General features: G+C 47.4%; 1 protein-coding gene across 1 annotated transcript in view; it reads left to right on the top strand.

Moving 5' to 3' along the window:
• Nucleotides 1–19,793, top strand: part of LOC138493045 (hydroxycarboxylic acid receptor 3-like) — a 38,025-nt gene extending 18,232 nt beyond the window's left edge. The window contains exons 2-3 of the mRNA XM_069620278.1: nt 16,774–16,856; nt 19,758–19,793. Of these exons, the coding sequence (XP_069476379.1) occupies nt 16,774–16,856; nt 19,758–19,793 (119 nt within the window). The remainder of the gene's footprint in view (nt 1–16,773; nt 16,857–19,757) is intronic.
• The last annotated feature ends 3,177 nt before the right edge of the window (nt 19,794–22,970 follow it).

Genomic DNA, 22,970 nt, shown 5'->3' with positions numbered 1-22,970 from the left:
GCAATGATCTAAAACAATACAACTTTAAAAGATCTAAAGTTCATGTGGACTCCAACTCCCACAAAGCCTCAACTACTGAGACGAGGAAGAGGAAGAAGGAGTTCAGCTAGATGAAAGGAAACCCCAGGTCAAATGTACGGACAAGTTATCATAATAGAAATCAGCTGTGGAGGACATTTAAATCTACCCCTCGTTCCCTACGCCCACCCGCAAAAGCATATCCCGTCTCCAACCATGTCACCCACATTTTTGGAAACTTCTGGGGGTACCCTATGTCTCTATGTACCATTTTCTCTAGCTCCCCATGATAGTCCATGCCCTCCAGCCATTGCTTGAAGCTGGTAGTTTCCGTGTTACCCCATTCTTTCACCAGCCTCTTTTTGCCCAGCATCATAGCAGTGTGGAGTAGGAGATGCATTTCTCGTGCTGAAGCCTGAGTCTCCCCACACGTTTAGTAGGTTGTTTTATTTCTCACCTAGTCCCAGAAGGATTTTACTATGGGGCACTTCCAAATCGAGTGATAAAAGGATCCCACAGCACTTTGGGCACCCCAAGGCCTCCATCCAGTCTTCCTCCTTGATGGGACCCAGATTTCCTTCCCAGGCCACCCTCCGTTTCGAAGAGGCTTGGAGGTGAAGTTGTACATTTTGTACAAACAAATGATCCCCTTTTCCTTAGTCTCCCCCTTCCCTCCATAAGGTTAGCCTCTGTAGGCGACCTGTCTGATAGGTCCCATGTATGTGTATCGGTCCCTCTCCGTCAGTACGTAAGTACCCTGCAGTTGTTGAAAGGATGCCAGTTGGTTTTGTTCCACAATATGTGCTAACCGTATGATGCTGCTCTTCAGCCATTTCCACTGGTTACCTAGTTACCAGACTCCCGGCAAATCTGCTTTGCCCCATATAGGTGCTGCCTTAGTTACCAACCCCAGCCCATGGCCTACAAGACAGTTTTCCTAGCATCCAACACTCTGGCCTCGGGCCTCGAGAGCCTGTGTTCTGCCTGACCACCACAAATTACCTGTAGGTGAGGGACTGAGCCCATCCTGCCCAATTCTTGCTCTATAAGGGGTTCTCCTGCGCCCCCGTGTAACAGCCATTCATTGATCACCAGTAGCTGTGAGGCCCAGTAGTAATGTTGTACATTTGGGACCCACAGTCCACCATCCCATACTGACCTGGTTAGTGATGATTTGCTATCCTTGGAGTCTTCCCTCCCCATATGAGCCCCCACTGCACCCCTCAATGCCCTGAAAAATCCCAGCGGGAACCCCCAATGGAGCGCTTTGAAGAATGCATAGGAGCCCTGGCAGCATCATCATCATCTTGAACAAATTTGCTCTCCCTACCAAAGACAGCACACGAGCATCGCCCAGTGTTTTGTGTCGCTTTGCAGCCTGTCTAACACTGGGTCACGATTATTTTGGAAAAACTGAGCACTCTCCACTCCCACCTTAATGCCCAAGTACTTAAAGGAAGCCTGTTCTATCACGAGGGGACATCTCTCTGCCATCGCCGCGTCACCCTCCTTAACTGGCATTATAATCAACTTTTCCCAGTTGATTTTATCCCCGCTTACATCCCTGAATTCTCAAAAGAAATGATTGACCTGAGGCCCTGCATTTTTGAGGTCTTTCAAATAGATAAGGATGTCATCCACGTATAATGAAATATGATCTTCCCCCTCCTGTCTTCTCAAACCCCTGTATCTCGGGGTCTGATCAAACTTGTGTTGCCAGGGGCTCCATGGCCAGCAAGAAAAGCAATGGTGCGAGTGGTCAGCACTGCCTTGTCCCTCCCTGGAGTGGGAAGGTCTCTGAAATCTAGCTGTTGACCTTTACCCTTGCCTCTGGGTCCTAATACAGCAACTTAACCCATCTCACAAATCTGGGCCCAAATCCAAAGGTATCCATTACTGCTCATAAATACTACGACCACACTGAGTCAAATGTTTTCTCAGCATCTATCGCCATGACCGCGTGTGGGCCCCTCATGGAGGAGATCATGTCCAGTGCATTGTAGAGGCGTTGGATATTCATTATGGTTGCGTTGCCCGGTACAAACCCACATTGATCCAGGTGTCTCACTTCACCCATTAGCAGCAAGAATGTATTGGCTAGAGCTTTTGCGAGGATCTTCACTTCTGCGTTGATCGGCAAGATTGGTCGGTGTGCTCCACATTGGTCAGCGGGTCTCCCCCTTCTTGTTCATCACCGCTATCACGGCTTGATGAAGGCATGCCAGCAGTGTGCCCTCTTCCAGACCTCCTGGCCCACTAACTTCCAGAACTGTGCCAGGAACCTGCTCAGCCCAGTGACTTGCCCGCCTGTAGCTGCAATATGAACATAAAAGGCAATTTGTCATTCAGTAGTGCCAAACAATACAACGAACAAATACAAAAAATAAATGGTATTCCAATACAAAAATACAAATCACATGAACACAATTGTATAAAACATAGTACAAAGTGTTTTTTAATATAAAGTTTAGAAGTGTCCAAACTTGTAACTAATATCATAAAAATCAACCCTATAATCTAAAATAAAACTTTGGCTAATAACCTGTACCTCTGTCTGTCCAAGTATCAAAATCACAGATACACCTGATATTTAAATATCAATATTACCACATGTGATAATATTCACACCTATAACCAACATGTTTCTGTCATACATGCAATATGCTTGACGTTCTTCAGGGGTGATGAATAACAATTTTATTTCCTCAACATCTTTTCACCCATACACATGGGAAACTCATATGGCGGACAAGGGTTCTACTACCATGTTCTTGACACGTACTCACAAGTATTGGCCACAGTGTCACAATCTACACTGCATTAATAAATGGAAACCACTACAAAACAAAACCAATAAACACACAATTACACATCAGCACTACTCAGAACCACTAGGTTCCAATCTTTATCATTCACAACAAATGTGTTGATTCTAACCACACCTATTTTCAAAGACCATACCTGTAATCACTTGATATTTAGGATGGTTGATACGAAATAAAGACACGGCACCTTGAATCTGTCTACTCCAAAGTACAGGTCATCTAAGCTTTACAAAGTCATCCATCTCTCTGGGAATTAACTCATTATCTACTGTCCTTTAATTACAGTACCAATGTTGGGAAGCAGGGGCCATCGTCCCAGGCTCCCAGGAGGTTCAGGGTGAGGGTGAGGCAGAGGCCTTGGAATAGGCTGTAGTACTTGGGCAGGCCATAAGGAGAAAGGGGGTGGTGTTAAGAGCTGCACCAAGGGCGAGCTAGTGCATGTGGGGGCATAGTGTGTATTGTGGCAAAACACCATCTTAAAAATAGCAGCCATTTTGAGATCTGGGCCTTACATTGCGCTGCAGCCAGGGCAGTAGATCCAGACCACGAACGTAGAATTGTGTGTGCGCATGCGGGAATGAGCTGGAACATGGGCAGCAGTGAGAAAGGCCAGAGTCGCAGAGATTCATAAGGCTTTCATTGTCTCAAATTACCAGCATTTGCATCCCAGGAGGAATGTGCCTTGCAAGGCCATGAGGGGGCTGAGAGCTCTCTGCCAAAAGTTATCCCACACGAAGGAGGGCACGGGCCTCCAACCCTCCCCAGTCCCAGCTTTAGGATATGGTGATCAGATGCCCCTGCCCCAAGAACCCGTATTCCAAAGTATTAGCCAGTCCCAGACCACCAACCATAACGTTGATAAATCAACAATCGATCAGAAAAGATCTGAAAGCAGGAAAGGCTGTCCCAGTCCTAGTTTTAGGATATAGTGATCAGATGCCCCTATCCCAGGATCCCCACATTCAAAGGTATTAGCCGGTCCCAGACCACCAACCATGAAGTTGATAAATCACCAATCGGTCAGAAAAGATCTGAAAGCAGAAATGGCTTCCCCCTATCCACTACGTCATGTGATTTGTGCTGTGAGGTGTGGGGAGGCGCAAGACGACAAACCTAACAACCAGAGAGGGGAGCTTTGGAAGGGTGCGGCCGTGTCTGAGATCAAGCTGGGGTTGCAAATCATAGTGACCTTGAAAGTATCCTCCTAGCCCAGGTCTACAGTGCCAGGTGCTCGTTATAGCAGAAATAGAGAATGCATTGTTTTTCTGCTCATAATTGCCAATTAACTGCAGTTATCTGCCGAATGACGCACCAGGAGGAACCCACATGGAAAAAGACGGACAGAAGGGTCTGGGACCAATGAACTGGCATCCCTTATAGAGCAGGTAGCCTATGTATAGGGTCGCTGTCATGATGCCTGCCCCCGGGCATCAGGACCAAGGCCCTCAGCTCCGGGAGCAGGCATCCAGACATTTGTTTAAACCTCAGCAGCCCCAGCTAGGGGCTGTCTGGGTTCAGTCCTGGTGCCTTAGGCACCAGGCTCATCATAGAAATCAGTCCTGGCGCCATAGGCGCCAGGCCCATAGACTTTACTTACCTGATGCAGACCATGCTGCAAAAGAGTCCAAGCCTACATGAGGCCTGGATGGGACTATTTTGTTACAGGGACTATTTTTTACTCGGGCGTGGCTCTAGGGAACTTCTTACCTGGAACTACTTTGGAGGCTATTTAAACCACACCCGAACAGCAGCACATGCTTCGCGTTATTCTGCATCCAGCAGCATGACGCTCACCATGCCTGCAGCCAGCATCCAGTCTTCTGCCACGCCCGAGTGCCTGCAGCCAGCATCCAGTCTTCTGCCACGCCCGCCTCAAATCCGGAGCTCCTAGAATAAAGAAGAAGAAAAGGACAATGTTAGAAAACAAACTTATTTCAAATTCCTCACCTAATTCCAGAACCATTTCATCTCCGGACCTGGAAAGTACATCAGGCCTGCACGCGTCGCTTCGCCAGCTCCAGCACGGCGCCATACTCACCAGTTCTCACAGTATCTTTCAATCTGGCACTGTCTCCATCATTTCTTCGCCGTAATCCAACACCTAGGGGACACAAGAAAAAACAAGGTGAGCCAAGGGAATCAACAAATACAACCTCTTACCACCATAGACTTACCACCGGTGGTATTATTCCATAACTCTCCACATTTTCATATGCTGCATCTGTAAAGAGGGAGAAAAACAACACGTTAACGCATGCAATGGTTACCGGACAGCGTTGGGTAACACAGACTCTTACCTGAACGCCAGCAGCAGCTACGAGACCTTTTTCTCACGAACTCAGTTGCAACTTAAGGAAGGAAGGGGACAAGAGTGAACATCGGGCACATTGAACTCTTTGAACTTGATACTTACCAATTCCGCCAGGGACTTCAGAGTCAATACTTACCGGAACTCTCCCAACGCCTTCAAACCAGTGAAGTAACTGGTATCTATGCGCCCCTGCAAGACACGCAGGATGGAGAGCTCATCTTTTATGAACATAAGGTGAGGTTACTAAGGGGATATCGGAGGTGATTAGTGGGGGAGAGCGAGAACAGTTGGGAGGCCATCACTAAAACCCACAGGTGGCTAATCCCTGTCTCCACTTGCAGGAAAATACTTCTTCGGGTCCAGCAGACAAGACTAGGCGGGCCAGTCCAGACAGTCATCTCTGCAATACGCATCACGTTGAAGGAGACCGCAGCTGTCTGGGTCCGATCGACACCCCTGTGGGGTCCAGGTGAGCGTAACAGTCACGTCAACCAGCCCTTCAGAATTGCAACCTATGTAACCTACGTCACTGATGACGCAGTGTGCCTTTTTAAAGTATACAAAAGAAGGTCTGGGAGTTCCGCGACCGGCACAAATACAGCCCATTGACATATTCTTGAGTGGATGGCCCCCGGTAGAGTCTCAACCATGCTGTAGCTCATTGCGCTTTTCACAGAGGAGACATTGCCATATGCATATCAGTCTTTGTCCCACCCAAAGGCAGCCCGGCACCGAACTGCAAATCTCCTCTGAACAAGAGTACCAACAGCAACCCAAGACACGTGTTTCGGCCTAGTCGTGCCTCATCAGTGAGGTGGAGCTGTGCTTCTCTCAGCAAAGTAAACAGGGGGTCATCTCTGGATTACCCAGGTACCTTAGGGTGAGACCCAAGTACCTCATAATATGCAAAAGGAGGTCTGGGAGTCCCTCTGCCTTTTTAAAGTGTTGTTTGCCCTAATTATGGCAGAGCGAGCCATGGCAGCAGAATCCTTTGCTTGCACGTCTTTATTTTTTTGTAGAAATAAAACGTGTTCTTCTTGCAAGAGGTGTGCTGGGCCTTTTCCCTAGTGGGTTGTATTTTTTCTGGTGTGAGGTTTGAGGGGTTTCGCTACATTTTTGGTGACCCTGACGTGATCCCAGCGACCCCTGTGAAGACAGAGGCCTCAAGGCCGCCTCTCTGGAGGGGCCGCGCCCAACTGCAGTGACCAATCCCAAGCGTGCCACCAGCAGTGGTGTACAGGAGCAGTTTATACAGAAATGCTGTCTGGTCTTTGGAGCGGAGAAAGATCCTAGGTAGGCGCAGGTCGTTATTGGGACCCCGTGATGTAGGAGCTCGGGTGAACAAGCAGAAGTAAGTACAGCTCTTGCGGGGGAAAAGAACGAGGGCCGGAACAAATGCGGCTATGGGATGTGAGTGAGTGAGAGGAGAGAGTGAAAGCCCCCGTGGCGGTTTTGTATTTTTTCAGTTTTTTATTATTGTAAGGATATTGAGGAGAGAAACAGGAGTGTGGGATCCTTTCTGAGTTAGGGGAGAAGGTGGCGCCATTTTTTATTGTGATAAGAGGATACAAAAGTAGGATCTCTGTATAACTAGAGAGCTCGGACTCATGCAGCCCAGCGGAACGCGCTGACTTTGCTGTGGCATTTCAGGTAAATGCTAGATGTGCGTTTATCTTCTTGCTTTATGCACCAAAGTGCATCTCGTGCACTGGCCACCATTAGCAGCCACGAGGAGTGCATCTGCCAAAGATGGCCGCTCCTGCTGACGAAGCTGCACCATCCTGCCAGTGAGCCCTGAGACCGCCTCCTGACCCATGGATTGGTCGCCGAGTGCTTCATATGCACCAATCCATCCACCGGCAGGTGGAAGCCGGCCCACTCCTCAAAGGCTCACCATCTAAGGCTCTTGCCTGTCCAGAGCCTGTCCAGAGGTGACAGAGGCCAGGGCCAAAATCCCTGCTTCTCGACCTAGCTCTTCTACATCACCAGGACTATTTGATGCCCACCTTTCGCCTGTGCCTTATCCTCAAGGACAGACCGGACTGCCTGTAAGTACACCCGCTGAGCAGCCCCGAACAGTGTGTTTTTTACCACCTACTGTATAAACATGAACGACTACCATTGCATCCTGTAACCTACTTGAGACCCTCTTGGCCGCTCGCCATTGCACCCATTTGAGACCCTTTTGATCGCCTACCATTGCACCTTGTGACCTATTTGAGACCCTTTTGGACGCTGACCTATTGGAGACCCTTTTGGTCGCCTACCATTGCACCCATTTGAGACCCTTTTGGTCGCCTACCATTGCAACCGTTTGAGACCCTTTTGGTCGCCTACCACTGCACCCTGTGACCTATTTGAGACCCTTTTGGTCGCCTACCATTGCACTCTGTGACCTATTTGAGACCCTTTTAGATGCTGACCTATTTGAGACCCTTTTGGTCGCCTACCACTGCACCTTGTGACCTATTTGAGACACTTTTGGTCGCCTACCATTGCACCCTGTGACCTATTTGAGACCCTTTTGGACGCTGACCTATTGGAGACCCTTTTGGTCGCCTACCATTGCACCCATTTGAGACCCTTTTGGTCGCCTACCATTGCACCCATTTGAGACCCTTTTGGTCGCCTACCATTGTGCCTTGTGACCCACTTGAGACACTTTTGGTCGCCTACCACTGCACCTTGTGACCTATTTGAGACCCTTTTGGTCGCCTACCATTGCACCTTGTGACCTATTTGAGACACTTTGATCGCCTACCATTGCACCTTGTGACCTATTTGAGACCCTTTTGGACGCTGACCTATTGGAGACCCTTTTGGTCACCTACCATTGCACCCATTTGAGACCCTTTTGATCGCCTACCATTGCACCCTGTGACCCATTTGAGACCCTTTTGGTCGCTTGCCATTGCACCCTGTAACCTACTTGAGACCCTCTCGGTCGCTCGCCATTGCACCCATTTGAGACCCTTTTGATCGCCTACCATTGCACCTTGTGACCTATTTGAGACCCTTTTGGACGCTGACCTATTGGAGACCCTTTTGGTCGCCTACCATTGCACCCATTTGAGACCCTTTTGGTTGCCTGCCATTGCCCCCATTTGAGACCCTTTTGGTCGCCTGCCATTGTATCTTGTGACCCATTTGAGACCCTTTTGGTCGCCTACCACTGCACCTTGTGACCTATTTGAGACCCTTTTGGTCGCCTACCATTGCACCCTGTGACCTATTTGAGACCCTTTTGGAAGCTTACCTATTTAATACCCTTTTGGTCGCCTACCACTGCACCTTGTGACCTATTTGAGACACTTTTGGTCGCCTACCATTGCACCCTGTGACCTATTTGAGACCCTTTTGGACGCTGACCTATTGGAGACCCTTTTGGCCGCCTACCATTGCACCCATTTGAGACCCTTTTGGTCGCCTACCATTGCACCCATTTGAGACCCTTTTGGTCGCCTAACATTGCACCCATTTGAGACCCTTTTGGTCGCCTACCATTGCACCCATTTGAGACCCTTTTGGTCGCCTACCATTGTACCTTATGGCCCACTTGAGACCCTTTTGGTCGCCTACCACTGCACCTTGTGACCTATTTGAGACCCTTTTGGTCGTCTACCATTGCACCTTGTGACCTATTTGAGACCCTTTGGTCGCCTACCATTGCATCCATTTGAGACCCTTTGGTCGGTTGCCATTGCAACTATTTGAGACCCTTTTGTCGCTTGCCATTGCACCCATTTGAGACCCTTTTTGTCGCTTGCCATTGCACCCATTTGAGACCCTCTTTGTCGCTTGCCGTTGCACCCTGTGACCCATTTGAGACCCTTCGGTCGCCCGCCTACCATTGCACCCTGTGACCTATTTGAGACCCTTTTGGTCGCTTGCCATTGCACCATACAGACTGTCTTCCGGTAGACCTAGTGCTAACATCGAACTTAGGGAATTATTACTTTGCTTTTGAACTGCCATCCCTTACACTGCTGTGACCCATCACCTAGATGACACTAGACCTTACGCTACCGGACAACAACTACACTGTACTAGCCCCTCCTTGGCCAGTATCACAATGTATCTCCAGGCACTTTACACAGTGTTACTAAGATCAATACTGCACATTCTGAACAGCCAATACCCAACCATGCTACCCAATTTACCAGCACTTGAGCCCGCACATAACCCATACACACTAACTGAAATGACCTCCACACCTTGCCCTGTTCTCATGAGGAACCTTAGATTACGTGCCAGGCTCCCAAGGCTCTATGACCCTCTATCTAAACCAGCCCACAACAAGGTGAATAGGAATCCATCCCTACACCCTCTTCAATTGAACAGTAGACTCCACCGCGAGCCCATCCGTGACCAGAAAAGTATGCACAAATCTGTGTCACCACCCCTAAACCCAGCAGATCTCGGGACCAAGGGTGCACTAATAAATGCCCGCTCCATGATAGCCCATGCATCAGACATTGCCGACCTGCTACACAACGAAGACCTGGATTTCTTAGCGGCCACTGAATCTTGGCTTCACCCCACGGCAGGCCCTGCAATTATGCTAGCGGTACCAGATGACTACACGCTATGAAGACTTGATTGTACCATCTCTAGAGGTGGAGGTCTTGCCATCATAGCCAAAACTAAATTCCCGATTACTATTGAATCCCCCACCAATGTTAGCTCCTGTGAATCTCTAACCGCCAAGTTAACACTATCTAATACTCAATCCATCTCCATTCACCTTATCTACCGGCCACCGGGCCCTTTAGGGTCATTTGAAGAAGACCTCACAGACATCTTATCAAACAATCTTAAAAACTCCTCACAACGCATCTTACTAGGAGACTTTGACCTCAGATTTAGCGACCCTGCAGACGCCAACGCCAGTACAATCAATAACACCCTAGAGGAACTGGGCTTCACCCAGAAGATCACTGAGCCCGCCCATATCAAAGGGAGAACTCTGGACTGGCTAGCTGTGCATAACTGCCCAGTCCTGGTCTCTGCCATACTCCCGCAGCCCTGGACAGACCATTTCTTGATCTCGTTCACCCTAGAGGCAACCCTAGCACAAGCTAACAGCATAGCTCCAGCTGTCCATTCCCGAAATAAAAAAAACATCACCCCTGAAAACGTGATCCCGCTAATCACACCAACCTTGAACGCCATCCAGGATCACATAGATCCATTCACGATGGTGGACATCTATAATAAAATCATGCTCTCATCCCTCGATGCCATAGCCCCTTTGAAACTAAAAAAGAGCAAGTCCCGGAAACACATCAACTCCTGGTTTTCGCCTCATCTTAAAGCCCTCAGACAGGAAAAGCGACGCTGTGAAAAAATCTGGCGAGCTCACCCCTCAGAAAACAACAAAAAAAACTTGAGCAGTCTAGCTTCCCAATATAAAAAGGAAATTATATTGGCCAAACAAACGTCTTATAGTACGCGAATCTCACAAGCTAAATCTAACACGAGAGAGCTTTTCACAATACTTAAAGAGGTTGAATCCCCAATCCAAGTGCCCGACTCGTGTATCAAAGATAAAAACTGGTGCACGGGCATACAAAATGCCCTAGCAAACAAAAGCACCTCCCTTAAGACTAAAACGAGCATTAAAAAAGAATCTCTGCTCTCCTCCACTAAACCGAGGAATGTCACCCATAAAAAGGTTCACCTGACTCAATCATCCCCCCCAGCGCACAACCCCCCCTTTAATTTCCATAAAGTATCTACCAAAGAGGTAGAAAATACTATTCTCACCCTCAAACCTTCAAACTGCCACAGAGACCTATGCCCCGCGCAACTGATTAAGGATGCAGCCTGTGATCTCGCACCATTTATTACCAAACTAATAAATGCGTCTTTCACATCAGGCACCGTACCTAATAATTTAAAACAGTCCTGGGTCCCCCCTCTGCTTAAAAAAACGAATTTGGCCCATCCACTCCAACCAACTACCGCCCCATTACCACAGTACCGTTACTTCTTAAAATCCTCAACAAAATAGCGTACCAACAGATCCAACATTACCTTGAGCACTTCCATCTCCTAGGTGTCCGACAATCGGGCTTCAGGCCACAGCATGGAACCAAAACTGCACTTATAGATCTCAAGGCACAGATAGACGAGCTGAGAGACCAGGGTAAAACAGCACTATTGCTACTCCTTGATCTCTCGGCGGCCTTTGATCTGGTCGACCATGGGATCTTGTGCAACCACCTACAAAAAGCTGCCCACTTCTCTCAAGAAGCAACCAATTGGATCCAATCCTTCCTTAATAACCGCACGATGAGAGTCTTCTCACTGTCAGCAGCAGCCGACCCTACACTTATCACTTGTGGCGTGCCTCAAGGATCTTGCGTCTCCCCTACACTCTATAACATCTTCACGAAGCCCCTTTTTGAGATCTAGACGATCTGGGTATCACCTACACTAATTACGCCGATGATACCCAGATCCTCATCCCGTTGTCGGGGGATTATGACAAGGATTTGGCCTTCGTTTATAGAGTGTACCTCATCATCCAGGCATGGATGGCCTCACACGGTCTATGCCTGAATGATGACAAGATGGAACTCCTTATTCTAGGCTCTACACATTACCTCAACAAGCTGGACCACAAATACTCATCGTTCATAATTGACGATAACAAGATCAAGGTAGCTAAGGAGGTTAAAACACTCAGCTTCCATCTAGATTCCACCCTTACCTTCAACAAACAAGTGAATGCAATGGCCTCCGCCACCTCCTACACTTGCAAACTCATTAGGGCAGCCAAACCCTTTCTCTCCTCCACCAACTGTACCACCTTGGCCAGGGCGCTGTTCCTGTCCAAGCTGGACTACTGCAACGCTCTATATGTAGGTTGTAACAAATATATCTCAAACAAAATCCAAATCCTCCAAAATAATGCCCTTAGAGCGGCCCTCAGTATCCCGAAGAAAGCCCATATCTCTGATTCCAGAAGATCTGTCAATTGGCTATCCACCAAGGACAAGATATTCCTTAAATCGGTGTCTCTGGTTCATAAATGCCTCCACCAAGCAGCCCCTCAATACCTCATCTCCAAATTTACTAGACCCACCCTCTCTCGCCCCTCGAGAACGGCCAATTCCAACCTTCTTCTGGTGCCTAGGTTCAAACGTACAACGTCTGGAGGCAACAGCTTCCCAGTAAAAGCAGCACAATTCTGGAACTCCCTTCCTCTTACCTGCAGGAAGGACCTACCCTACCACCAGTTCAGAGCCAGGACTATCCACTGGCTCAAAACTCTCGACTCATAACGACCTTTCCGATGCCCGGATGCGTAACGTGGCTCCTTACCTCATTGAATGTAAATATGTATATAGTATTGCCCATAGTGTATATGTATATGTATGTATGTGAATATGTTCTACCCCTCCTACTCGGCGTGATACGTCCGGCACTGTAACCGCAGCTGGACCTCACCCTACTGTATGTAACTAAGTTCTGCAACTCTCTTGCTGCCTCTGCGCCTGGCTACCCCTGGTTTAGGTGCGCATTATAAATAAAATAAAATACAAAAAATATATATATATATATTTTGTGGGGGGGAAGGAGACAGAGTAGTGGTTGTTATTTTGGCGTGTTGTTTTAGCTTGTTGTTTTATTGTATTGAAATTATTATTGTGAAGTGGTTGGAGGCTGAGAGAGGGCCTGTGGAAGTGGTGTTGGTGTCAGGTGGGAGAAGTAGGGAAGTGTATGCTGGGATGGGGGGTGGATACGGGTAATGGGGAGGCGGGACTAAGGATTGGTAGTGACATTCGTGACAAAACTGTGCGGGGTGGATAAGCTTCAAAATAATCAATATAGGAGTAATGTCTCCATTGGAGTACATGTGCAGTGTCTTGCCGCTGTACAAGGATAAGATAGAGAAGTTTCACAAGCAGTGGATAGCGGAAATGCAGGGAGGGATGTCCCACCAATGGCCAGAACAGGGAATGAATGACAGGGGGATATTGGAACAAACGTTCACATTTGTGGTTGTCAAGTACAAGGGCAAAAAACTTAAGGGATTTTAGACTGGGTGCAAGCCGCAGTAGACTGATAGTGACACCCCAAATGCAGCCAGAGCCACAGCACCAGAGGAAACACCACAGCCCTCACCCTTAGGTGGGCTGTACCCACCCACTCACCACCCACCCAGCTACAGGATATACAAACCCAACGTAGGCTAGTCCGCCACCGCACTAGCTCCATATCGACCGACACCTAACACTGTCACCCCACTGGATAACAAATCACAGAAGGAGTTAGAGTAGGCGTTAGAAGCAATGCAGGCAGAATTGGCACGATTGAGGGAGAGCAAACTGGGGTGCGGATTGGACATGTGGAGTGCTGGAGACATTTTGTTTAGAGTGGATAGCACCACTATCAAGGATATGCGTATTGAGAAGGAAAATAGTGGTGATTGAGGAGCAGAAAGTGTAGGTTATAGGACAGTGAGGTTGGACAGGGACGCAAACACAGACTTGCGGGAGGGAGAGCGGGACACCAAGGATAAATATGAGGACAAGGTAGGGGAAGTAGAGGAAGTGCCAGAGCTCTCACCAAGGGTAGAAAGCTTGTGGGGGCCACAACTGATGAACAGGTTTGGACGGATAGCAGTAGCAAGGAAAAAGGGAATTGATGGGCGGAAGGCGACGCAACAGTTGGGCAGGCAGCTGCCATTATTGCATAAAGGCCCTGGAAGGGCGCATTATGTGCCTTGGGCCCAAATGGATAAGAAAAATTTGATAAAAGCGCTCCTGCCCCTCACTGGGGGTGGGAAATGGATATATGCATTTGAAAAGCAGACATGCGGGATCCCTTTGGCGGTGGGAGACATGAAAAATGTGCTTGTTACCATTGTGGGAGATCAGGCTAGGAACGTGTGGGTTAAGGCTGTGGCAAGCGGAGACAGGAGACAAGTGGTACCGATCAGTTCTCCTTTTCTATTTTGTCATTAAAAGGGGCTGGCCCAAAGAGGTACAGAAGGCGCTCGAAAAGATAGTGGGTATCGAGGCAAAGGGGTGGGCCGAAATACAGACTATAATTATACACCATTGTAAAAGAATTAAAGAGAGGGAAAATAAAACAGCACAGAGATTGCAGGCTGAGGAAGCAAAACTAGTACAAAAGAAATTAGCTAAGATAGCAGTTGAAAGGGTGGTAATGGCAGTGACACAGACAGACTCCACAGAGCAAGCAGCAGTGCGGACACACGTGAGGATGGTGGCGTTTTGGCCAGGAGGGGGACAAGGACAGTGGGACGGTGGTCAGCAGCCACAGCCCTCCGAGTGGTGCGAAGGAGGTCAGCAGCAGGGAAGATGAGGGTTTCTAGGGGGCAGAGGTGGTTATGGAGGAATTGGGCTGAGGGGGGTCAGGGCCAGTGCAATGGTGGTCGTGTAGGAAGTGGGGTCATTTTACAAGGGAATAGCAGAACATAATGCCTGTAGGATACAATCCATATGCCCCCATAGGACCAGTACGGCAACCAGAACCAGTTCAATTCCCGCCCCCAATGGCCATGTCCATCCCATATGGAATACACCAGGCATACACACAACTACCTCCAAAGCCCCACAAGCACAGCTGTCTGCCCCGCCCCATGCTCAAATGCAAGCAACCCTGCAAAACCAATCATATGGGGCACCTGCAGCAAACACGGTCCCAAATGGAGGTGAGTGTGAGGGGGAAATCCTTTCACATTCCTGGGTACAAACACATATCCTGACTAGGGCAGCCCACAGAAAGCTCTTGCATGCCACTTCCTGTCCAGGACTACCCATCCTGACAAGGAAACCTTGGTGGAAGCTGAGATAGGTAACAAACAATTCATCTTCATGCTCGACAAAGGTGCCACTAAATCGTGCATCAGTGAAGGAAACTCCCCTCTGTCAGGTGAAACGATTGAAACGCAGGGCTTCTCTGGGGCTGTCTCTTCGGTTCCATACACAGAAAAGTTAGCAATCAAAACAGGAGGGAAAGTGGTGGCTGTACCATTATTGTATTCAGAAACCTCCCCCTTAAATTTGCTCTGGCGTGACCTCCTGAGCAAACTGAATATACCAACTCCTTTACAGATAGGGGGAGAGGGTGTGCCACTCCAGGGATGTGAGCAATGAGAGCGATGGTTATAATACACGCAAGAGGTGGGGAGGTGGTGGTTCGCGGCATCTCAGTTGACCCTGATATGTTTGTGTACGGGATCACAGTTTTACCTGATGCCGTGCCCCAAATTGGTAAAGCATGTTGGCAAATATCATCTGATTTCATTTTTAGGCCTGTTGTGACCCCAGAGATAGTAGCAGGGATAATACTTTCATTGGATATACAAAGCTTAGTGGTATCTGCAAAAAAATAATTGTTGTCATCCGAACTGATTCAGATGGGTGCAAGTGGCACAATGTGTTGTGTATCGACCCCAATGTGCCCCTGAGAGAGGTATCAGATGCAGAACAGTTTGAGGATCGGGTTGATGATGGAGAAATAGTGCTGGCTATTTGTATTCCCTGTGAAATTATGGTGCAGTATCGTAAAGTGCAATGTTCTTTGATGTCCCTTGCTGCACCGCCCCCTTTTACACACAAAGACATAGAGCAGGTCCCTGAGCAACTATGGACAACCAGTGCCCATGATGTAGGACTTTTGCAGGGAGTGACACCCGTAACCATAACACTCAAGCAAGGCACAGTGCTGCCCTGAGTAGAGCAATATCCCCTATCAAAAGAGGCGGTGGAAGGGATATGAGACACCATTACTGCACTGCTCAATCAGGGAAATAGTGTGACCGCTGCCTCCCCATGCAACACAGCCATATACCCAAATAAACAGCGACTGGGGAGTGGAGTTGGAGAATGATTTAGGGATTCCGCCCCTTAAATTATATTGTACTGGCAGAATTTCCTATGGTTCCTAACCATGCAACCTTTTTGTGCAGCATCCTGGAACACGCAACACATTTCACAGTGGTGTATTTGAAGAACGCTTTCTTCTACATACCCCTGCACCCAGACTCACAATATCTCACCATGTGAGTCTGGGTGCAGGGGTATGTAGATGAATGTTTATGCATAGCGTAATGCACTTTGAACACACAAGACTGCCACAAGGGTATTGCAAGTACCCCAGCATTTCTAACAGAATTGTTCATGCTGACCTAGGAAACATCCATGTGCCTAGTACCATCATTCAGTATGTGGATGATTTACTAGTGTGCAGTGAACACGAGCAGCATTGCAGAAGTGACTCCATCAGAAAATCATACCAGAACATGCAGCATCTGTGCTCAATGCCCCATGGTGCACCACTGTTAAGGAAATGCAGAAATTCCTTGGGCTCTGCAATTATTGTCGAGCATGGAATTCAGATTATGCAGCATAGACGCCCCTGCTAAAGAGCCTCAAAGAAGCACAAAAGACAGACTAAAAGATAATATCGATGGAGGACATGATGATTACCTTCAATGACTTAAAAGAAGTAATATGGGCTGCTGTCATCAGCCGCCCTTCCTGGAGCCTGTGGAAGAGATGGCGTCTCCAGCGCCATTGATATTCCCGTCACGCTGCCTGTGAACGTACATTAAGCTGTCTATTCTTTGTTTACCTACAGGCTATGCTGGCTACATCTTTGCTGTGCGACTTGACCGCCGCGCATTGCAACACGCTTATTCTTTGAACTTTGGGCCAGATGCTGTATTCTTGCTGAGTGCTCTATGTACTCTCTCCTCTCTGCTTGCTGTGAAGTATCTTTGTTTTTCTGCTACTATTTCTGCTCTTCGTATCCTCTTTTCTTTTCTCCTCCCGGATTCCAGTTTTGGGTCAACCCTGTGTTTGGCAGAATCCTGTGCAGTGCCCTTTGGGACCACTGCACACAATTAAGACTACAAGTGGTAGAACAATTTCACCTTTGGTACAAGCTTGTACTACACAGAAAAAGTGGTAGCAATGGCTGAGTAGCCAGACTTATCTCAAGAGCAAATGAGCAGTAGTAGAGATTACACAAAGGACTACAATTACTGTGACTCAAGCAAACACTGACTCAAGGTTTCTGGTTAAAAAATATAAGTACATTTATTTTTAAACCATCTGTTCACAAAACACTCCTCCATGGACAATTCCTCCATGCACCTAAGTTCTGATGAGTCAGGTGAGGAGGCGGTTGAATCGGACATTACTGGCAACTGCCCCAGTACTGGCAGCCCCAGATTACACACACAAGTTTTGCTTGTTTTCCCATTCAAATGGACAATTGATGAATGCAGCACTTACACAAAAGAGCACAATGGGCCACAAGCCATTGCCTATTACAGCAGTGTGTTAGATTCAGTAATGCAAGGACAGATCCCAATATAACAGGCGCTTGCTGCCGCTGCCTTGACAATTGAAAAAAGTTTCACAATATGAGGTAATCTTGTCCAGCTCAAACATCCACATAGTGAGATGCAAAACAGTAAATCCTGCTACCTTTTTAACTGAAATATATGTACTGACAAACACCTTGCCAGACATGACTGTGTGACATTTGAAGGGGAACAGGATGACACACCGAAAGCAAGAGATAGCCCGCTCGGGCAGGAGTGCGGGGGGTTCTCTTAATTGGCGGGTCAGCAAATATAGACCAGGGGACAGGGTTGAGGCATACTAGTGAGGCAGTGGTCCGCCTAGTAGCCGGGGTGTATGAGACACTGGTGCAAAAAAGACTACCCACGTATTATTCAGCCCAAGCTGCAGAGCCTATAGCGCTAATTGAGGTGCTTCAAGCATCCCAGGGGTGTCGCTTAACAACTTATTCTAATTCGATCCATGTCACCACCAAGGTGCACTCAGGGCTAGCGTGATGGAAAAGAAGAGGGTTTAGGAGAGCAGACGGCTCCCCATTACAGCATGCAGCACTATTGGACAAGTTGATTGAAGCACTGTCCCTGCCCTCATTAACGGCGGTTCTGAAATACACCACGCATACTAATGACACAGTCGAGGTCTCACTCGGCAATGCTGCCTCAGATGCTGCGGCCAAGCAAGTGGCCTATCTCCCGGTGCCACATGTTTCTGAATAGCCGGTGGTAGCACAGGGCCAGGAGCAGCTCCCCTCATCCTATAACTCATTACCTGTTGCTCAACTGATTGAATTACAGGGCTGTAATTGTTGTGTAGAGACAGTTGGGGAGGGTGAGTGAAGAGGGATAGTTGGGGAGAGGGAGTGGGGAGGGATAGTATTGCAAGTTATTGTTTTTCCACATTTGTAAATATTTTCATTGTACACATTACAGTTGGTGTTGCATAGAAATCATGACTGGACATTGCTTTTTCAGTATAAGTGAGAAATGTATTTACTTTATCAAAAACTGGATACTTTTTGGGATTCTCTTTCACTCTTACTCTCTACTTACCATCGCTATTCTGTTGGCTGGCCTGTGCCACGCGAGTGTGTGAAGTGATCAGAAATAGTGGTAAATCAGTTCCTCGCATACAATATGGCCATCCGTGCCATCACAGCTATGTGCAAATGGCAGTTCATCATCACACTCATCCTCCTTCGCTTCTGGTGGGTGCATGTACATGTCAAGGGGCAGTGGGATGTTGCGCCCGATACACATGTTGTGCAACATGGCACAGGCCAGGACTATCTTTCCCAACTTCTCAGGGCTGTACATAAGTGCGCCCCCCGATCTGCTCAAGCATCGGAACCTGCCTTTAACATGCCAAATATCTGCTCAATTGTACGAGTATTGATATGGTCACGGTTGAATTCCGGCTTGTGCTGGTTGTGTGGTTGCCTCACAGGGGTCATCAGCCATGGCATCAGGGGATATCCAGCATCACCTGCATAGGAGAGACAGAAAGGGTACAATGTCATAGTTGTGCCCGTATCATTTTGGTACAGTCTGTATAGTGTTCACTAAACAATGCAAAACGACACATGCTAATTGCTGGTGACGTAGCATATGTCATATTTTGGCATGTTAAAACGCGCATTGTCAGTGTGAATGGATGTCTTAGGGATATACGTCTGCAGTTATCAATGTCAATGTAATGACAAGTGCTAAATGCAATTGTGGCTTGTCCGGGTGTAAGTGTGTGGGTGCCATCACCAGGTGGCAATGTTCACCGGCCTGCAAAATAGTCTTTGTCCTGACACAGCCGGTGTGCCCGACACGGCAGACCCTGCCAGGGGCCGCAGACCTGGTAGGTATGGCTGACACAGGTAAGGACGTTAATCTGCATTGAGATTAGATTGTAAATATTTTTGGGAATCAGTACATGCCTGAAAGTGTACTTGCATTCTGAGGTACATGACGTGCTGCACGGAAGTGGTTGAACAGAATCAATAATTATGCAAAAATGACAAATGTGGACATATTCACGGAGAGAGACCATACGAGGAATTGGATGGATGGGAAAGGCGATGACAGCCTAATGATTGCCAACAAGCCAATACGCCTTGTCAATATGTGTAGTGAGTGTGTTGTGTGCTGTTGCTTTGACATGGCCCATTCACACCCACCATCACCTCTGATCCTTAATGGTGTTGCCGTCTATAACAAATGATGAATAGTCATTGTTCATTCTTTTGATATTTTGTGTATTCCCCAGAATGATGAGTTCCGTTTTGTCATCATTCAGGCATAGACCATGACGGGTCATCCATGCCTGGATGATGAGGTATATCTTATTAACCAGGGCCAAATCCTGTTCATAATCCCCCGAAAGTGGGATGGGAATCTGAGTGCCATCTGCATAGTTAGTGTAGGTGACACCCCGAAGGTCCAGATCATCAAACGGAGGCTTTGTGAAAATGTTATACATGGTAGGAGAGATGCAGGATCCCTGGGGAACGCCACATGTGATAGGTACTGGGTCAGTCGCTGCTGAGGTAGAGATAACCCTCAGTTATGCCACTTAAGAACAACTTGATGTTATGTGTGGAGAAGTGGACCGCAGATTCCAGGTGGGTACAGAGCACATCATGATCTACCAAGTCAAATGCCGCTGAGAGATCCAGTAGGAGGAGTAAGGCTGTTTTTCCAAGATCTCTCAGCTCATTGACCTGGGTTTTGAGATCGATAAGCGCAGCCTCGGTACCGTGCTGAGGTCTAAAGCCTGATTGTCTGGTACCTAATAGTTGATGCAGCTCCAAGTATTTTTGGATCTGTAAGTAAGCCACTCTCTCTAGTATTATTAACAGAAATGGTACCATTGTAATTGGCCTGTAGTTAGTCGGGATGGACGGGTCCAAAGTTTGCTTTTTAAGGAGGGGGAGGACCCATGATTGTTTGAGGCTGTCTGGGATCATGCCTGATGCAAAGGAAGCATTAATGAGTTTAGAAATAAATGGGGATAGGTCTCTGGCCGCATCTTTTATCAGTTGGGCTGGGCATATGTCACCTCGACAGTTAGAAGGTTTGAGCAAGATTATTATATTTTCAATCTCTAAAATAGTTACTTTGGTGAAGTTGAATTTTTGTTCTGGTTTGGTAGAAGTAGGTGGTTTACCTCTTTGATTAGTTGAAGGAGGAATATTTTGTTTCTTTTTCTCAATTTTAGTTTGGAGTGTAGCTATTTTGTCGTTAAGCGCTGTTTGGATGTTGGAGCACCACGTTTTATTTTTGTCGCAGTTTTCCGGAGAAGGGATGGGGTTTTCCAGTTCCTTTAGTATAATGAATAGCGCTTTGGTTCCAGATTTAGCCTGCAGTATTCTGTTGTTAAAGTTCTCTTTTTTAGCTCTCCTAATTTCATTTTTGTAAATCTTAGATGCGTTGACGAGAGCTGCTTTATTAGTCTCAGATGGATTTAGTTGCCAGGCGGATTCACATTTGCGTTTTTCAATCCTTAGGGATTTGAGGTGAGGGGTGAACCAGGTGTTTAAATGTGCTCTGGGCTTTCTTTTTCTCATTTTCAAAGGGGCGATAGTATCCAAGGCTATGGCCATGGTTGAGCTGAATTCATTCACTAGAGCTCAGGGGTTTAGTGATTCAGATAGGGAGTTTAGAGTTGGGAGGATAAGTGGTAGCAGATTGTCCGAGGTTATGTTTTTTGTATTTCTAGTTGATAAAGGGGGAGCCAATATATTTTCCTTAGGTTGGGTAGTGCTTTCATTTATGAGGAAGGTTATTAGCGCATGATCTGTCCAGATTTGTGGGCTGACATCAGTAATAGTTATATTACAGTTGTGGTTGGCTACCCAGTTGAGTGTTCGGCCTTTTTCGTGGGTAGGTTGTGAAATTCTTTGGGTGAATCCTAGTTCTGAGATGACATTGGCGATATTGGTCGCTTGCAAATCTTTATGGTCATTGAAGCCTAAGTTCAGGTCTCCCAGTATGATGGCTTGCAATCAGTTTTTTAGATTATTTGAGAGGATCATAGAGATGTCCTTCTCAAAATTTCCAATGGGACCATGTGGCCTATAGACGAGGTGTATATTGATAGATTGAGAGGATGATGTTGAGTGTTTAGCAGTTAAGGATTCGCAGGATTTGGTGTTTGAAGGCGTTTCTATTTTTATGGTGAGATTATTTTTAGCGATGATGGCTAAGCCGCCTCCTCGAGAATTGGTTCTATCTTCTCTGAGAATGTTGTAATTAGGGGGCAAGACAAGCATCAGCGCGGGTCTTGCTGCTTGGTGAAGCCAGGTTTCTGTTATGGCTAGGAGGTCATAATCACCTATTTGGATGAGATCGGCAATTTCAGTGGCATGTGCTATTAATGACCTAGCATTAATAAGGGCACCCTTCAGAGGGGTGTTTGGTTTAGGTGTCGCAGGGGTGACACGACTTTTATTTTTGGTTGGCCTGTTGCTTGATTTGCAGTGATGGTTAATGGGACTGTTAAAGTGGGAATCTCTTTTGGTGGGGGAGGTGTTTTGTTTGGTGACATTGAGTTGGAAGTCTCTTCTATTGCTAGGTTTGGTGACTAGTCTGGCTGGAAGTTCATAGATTTTAGGTAGTCTTGATCGTAATTTGGCATTTCTGCTTATGGTGTCACACGGGATGTTTGTTAGAAAGTGGTAGGGGATAGTGTCTGGGGTGATGGTTGGTCGGCGCTCACCAGAGTTCGATGTTACAGTGGGCATACATTGGGGTGGGTGGTTTACTGTTATCATTGTGGACCAGAGAGTGGTCAGAGAAAGGAGGGTGGAGATCATTCTATCCTAAGGATGCTTATCGATGTCTGGTGGGGGGCCAAATTGATGTCTAGGTAATCACTAATAGGTTATGGAGCTTATGGTTTCTAGCATTGTAGTAGTAACAGTCATAGTAGGGGAGAGCAGAGTAATTTATCTCAGGTTAGGCCAGGGGCATAGGCTGGTACCAAGGTTTACTAAGTAATGAGAGCAGCTCAGCGACTGGCAGTAGGCTGTTTTCAGTGGGTGCATAAGTCTAGTAGTTGGTTATTGCAGATAGGCATGCTCGCAGTAGCTAACATTAGCATTAGGCAATCTTGCAGGTCTGCGAAGCTAAACAGTGGGCTCTGTCAGATGGGCATACAGTAGGCAAAGTCGGCTAGTACATGGTATGCAGCTTAGGGAAGGCAGAGTAACCTAGTACACAATAGGCAGCTTAGGGCAGGCAGAGTAAGCTAGTACACAATAGGCAGCTTAGGGCAGGCAGAGTAAGCTAGTACACAATAGGCAGCTCGGGGGAAGGCAAAGTAGACCAGTACACAATAGGCAGCTCAGGGCAGGCAAGGTAGGCCAATACACAATATGCAGCTCAGGGCAGACAACGTGGGCTAGTACACAATAGGCAGCTTAGGGCAGACAAAGTGGGATAATACATGGTATGTAGCTTAGGGCAGGCAAAGTAGGCC

The sequence above is a fragment of the Ambystoma mexicanum genome, chromosome 10 (genome assembly GCF_040938575.1).
Source record: "Ambystoma mexicanum isolate Mex_15411 chromosome 10, UKY_AmexF1_1, whole genome shotgun sequence".
NCBI classification, from domain to species: domain Eukaryota; kingdom Metazoa; phylum Chordata; class Amphibia; order Caudata; family Ambystomatidae; genus Ambystoma; species Ambystoma mexicanum.
This window is presented reverse-complemented; position numbering and strand designations above follow the sequence as displayed.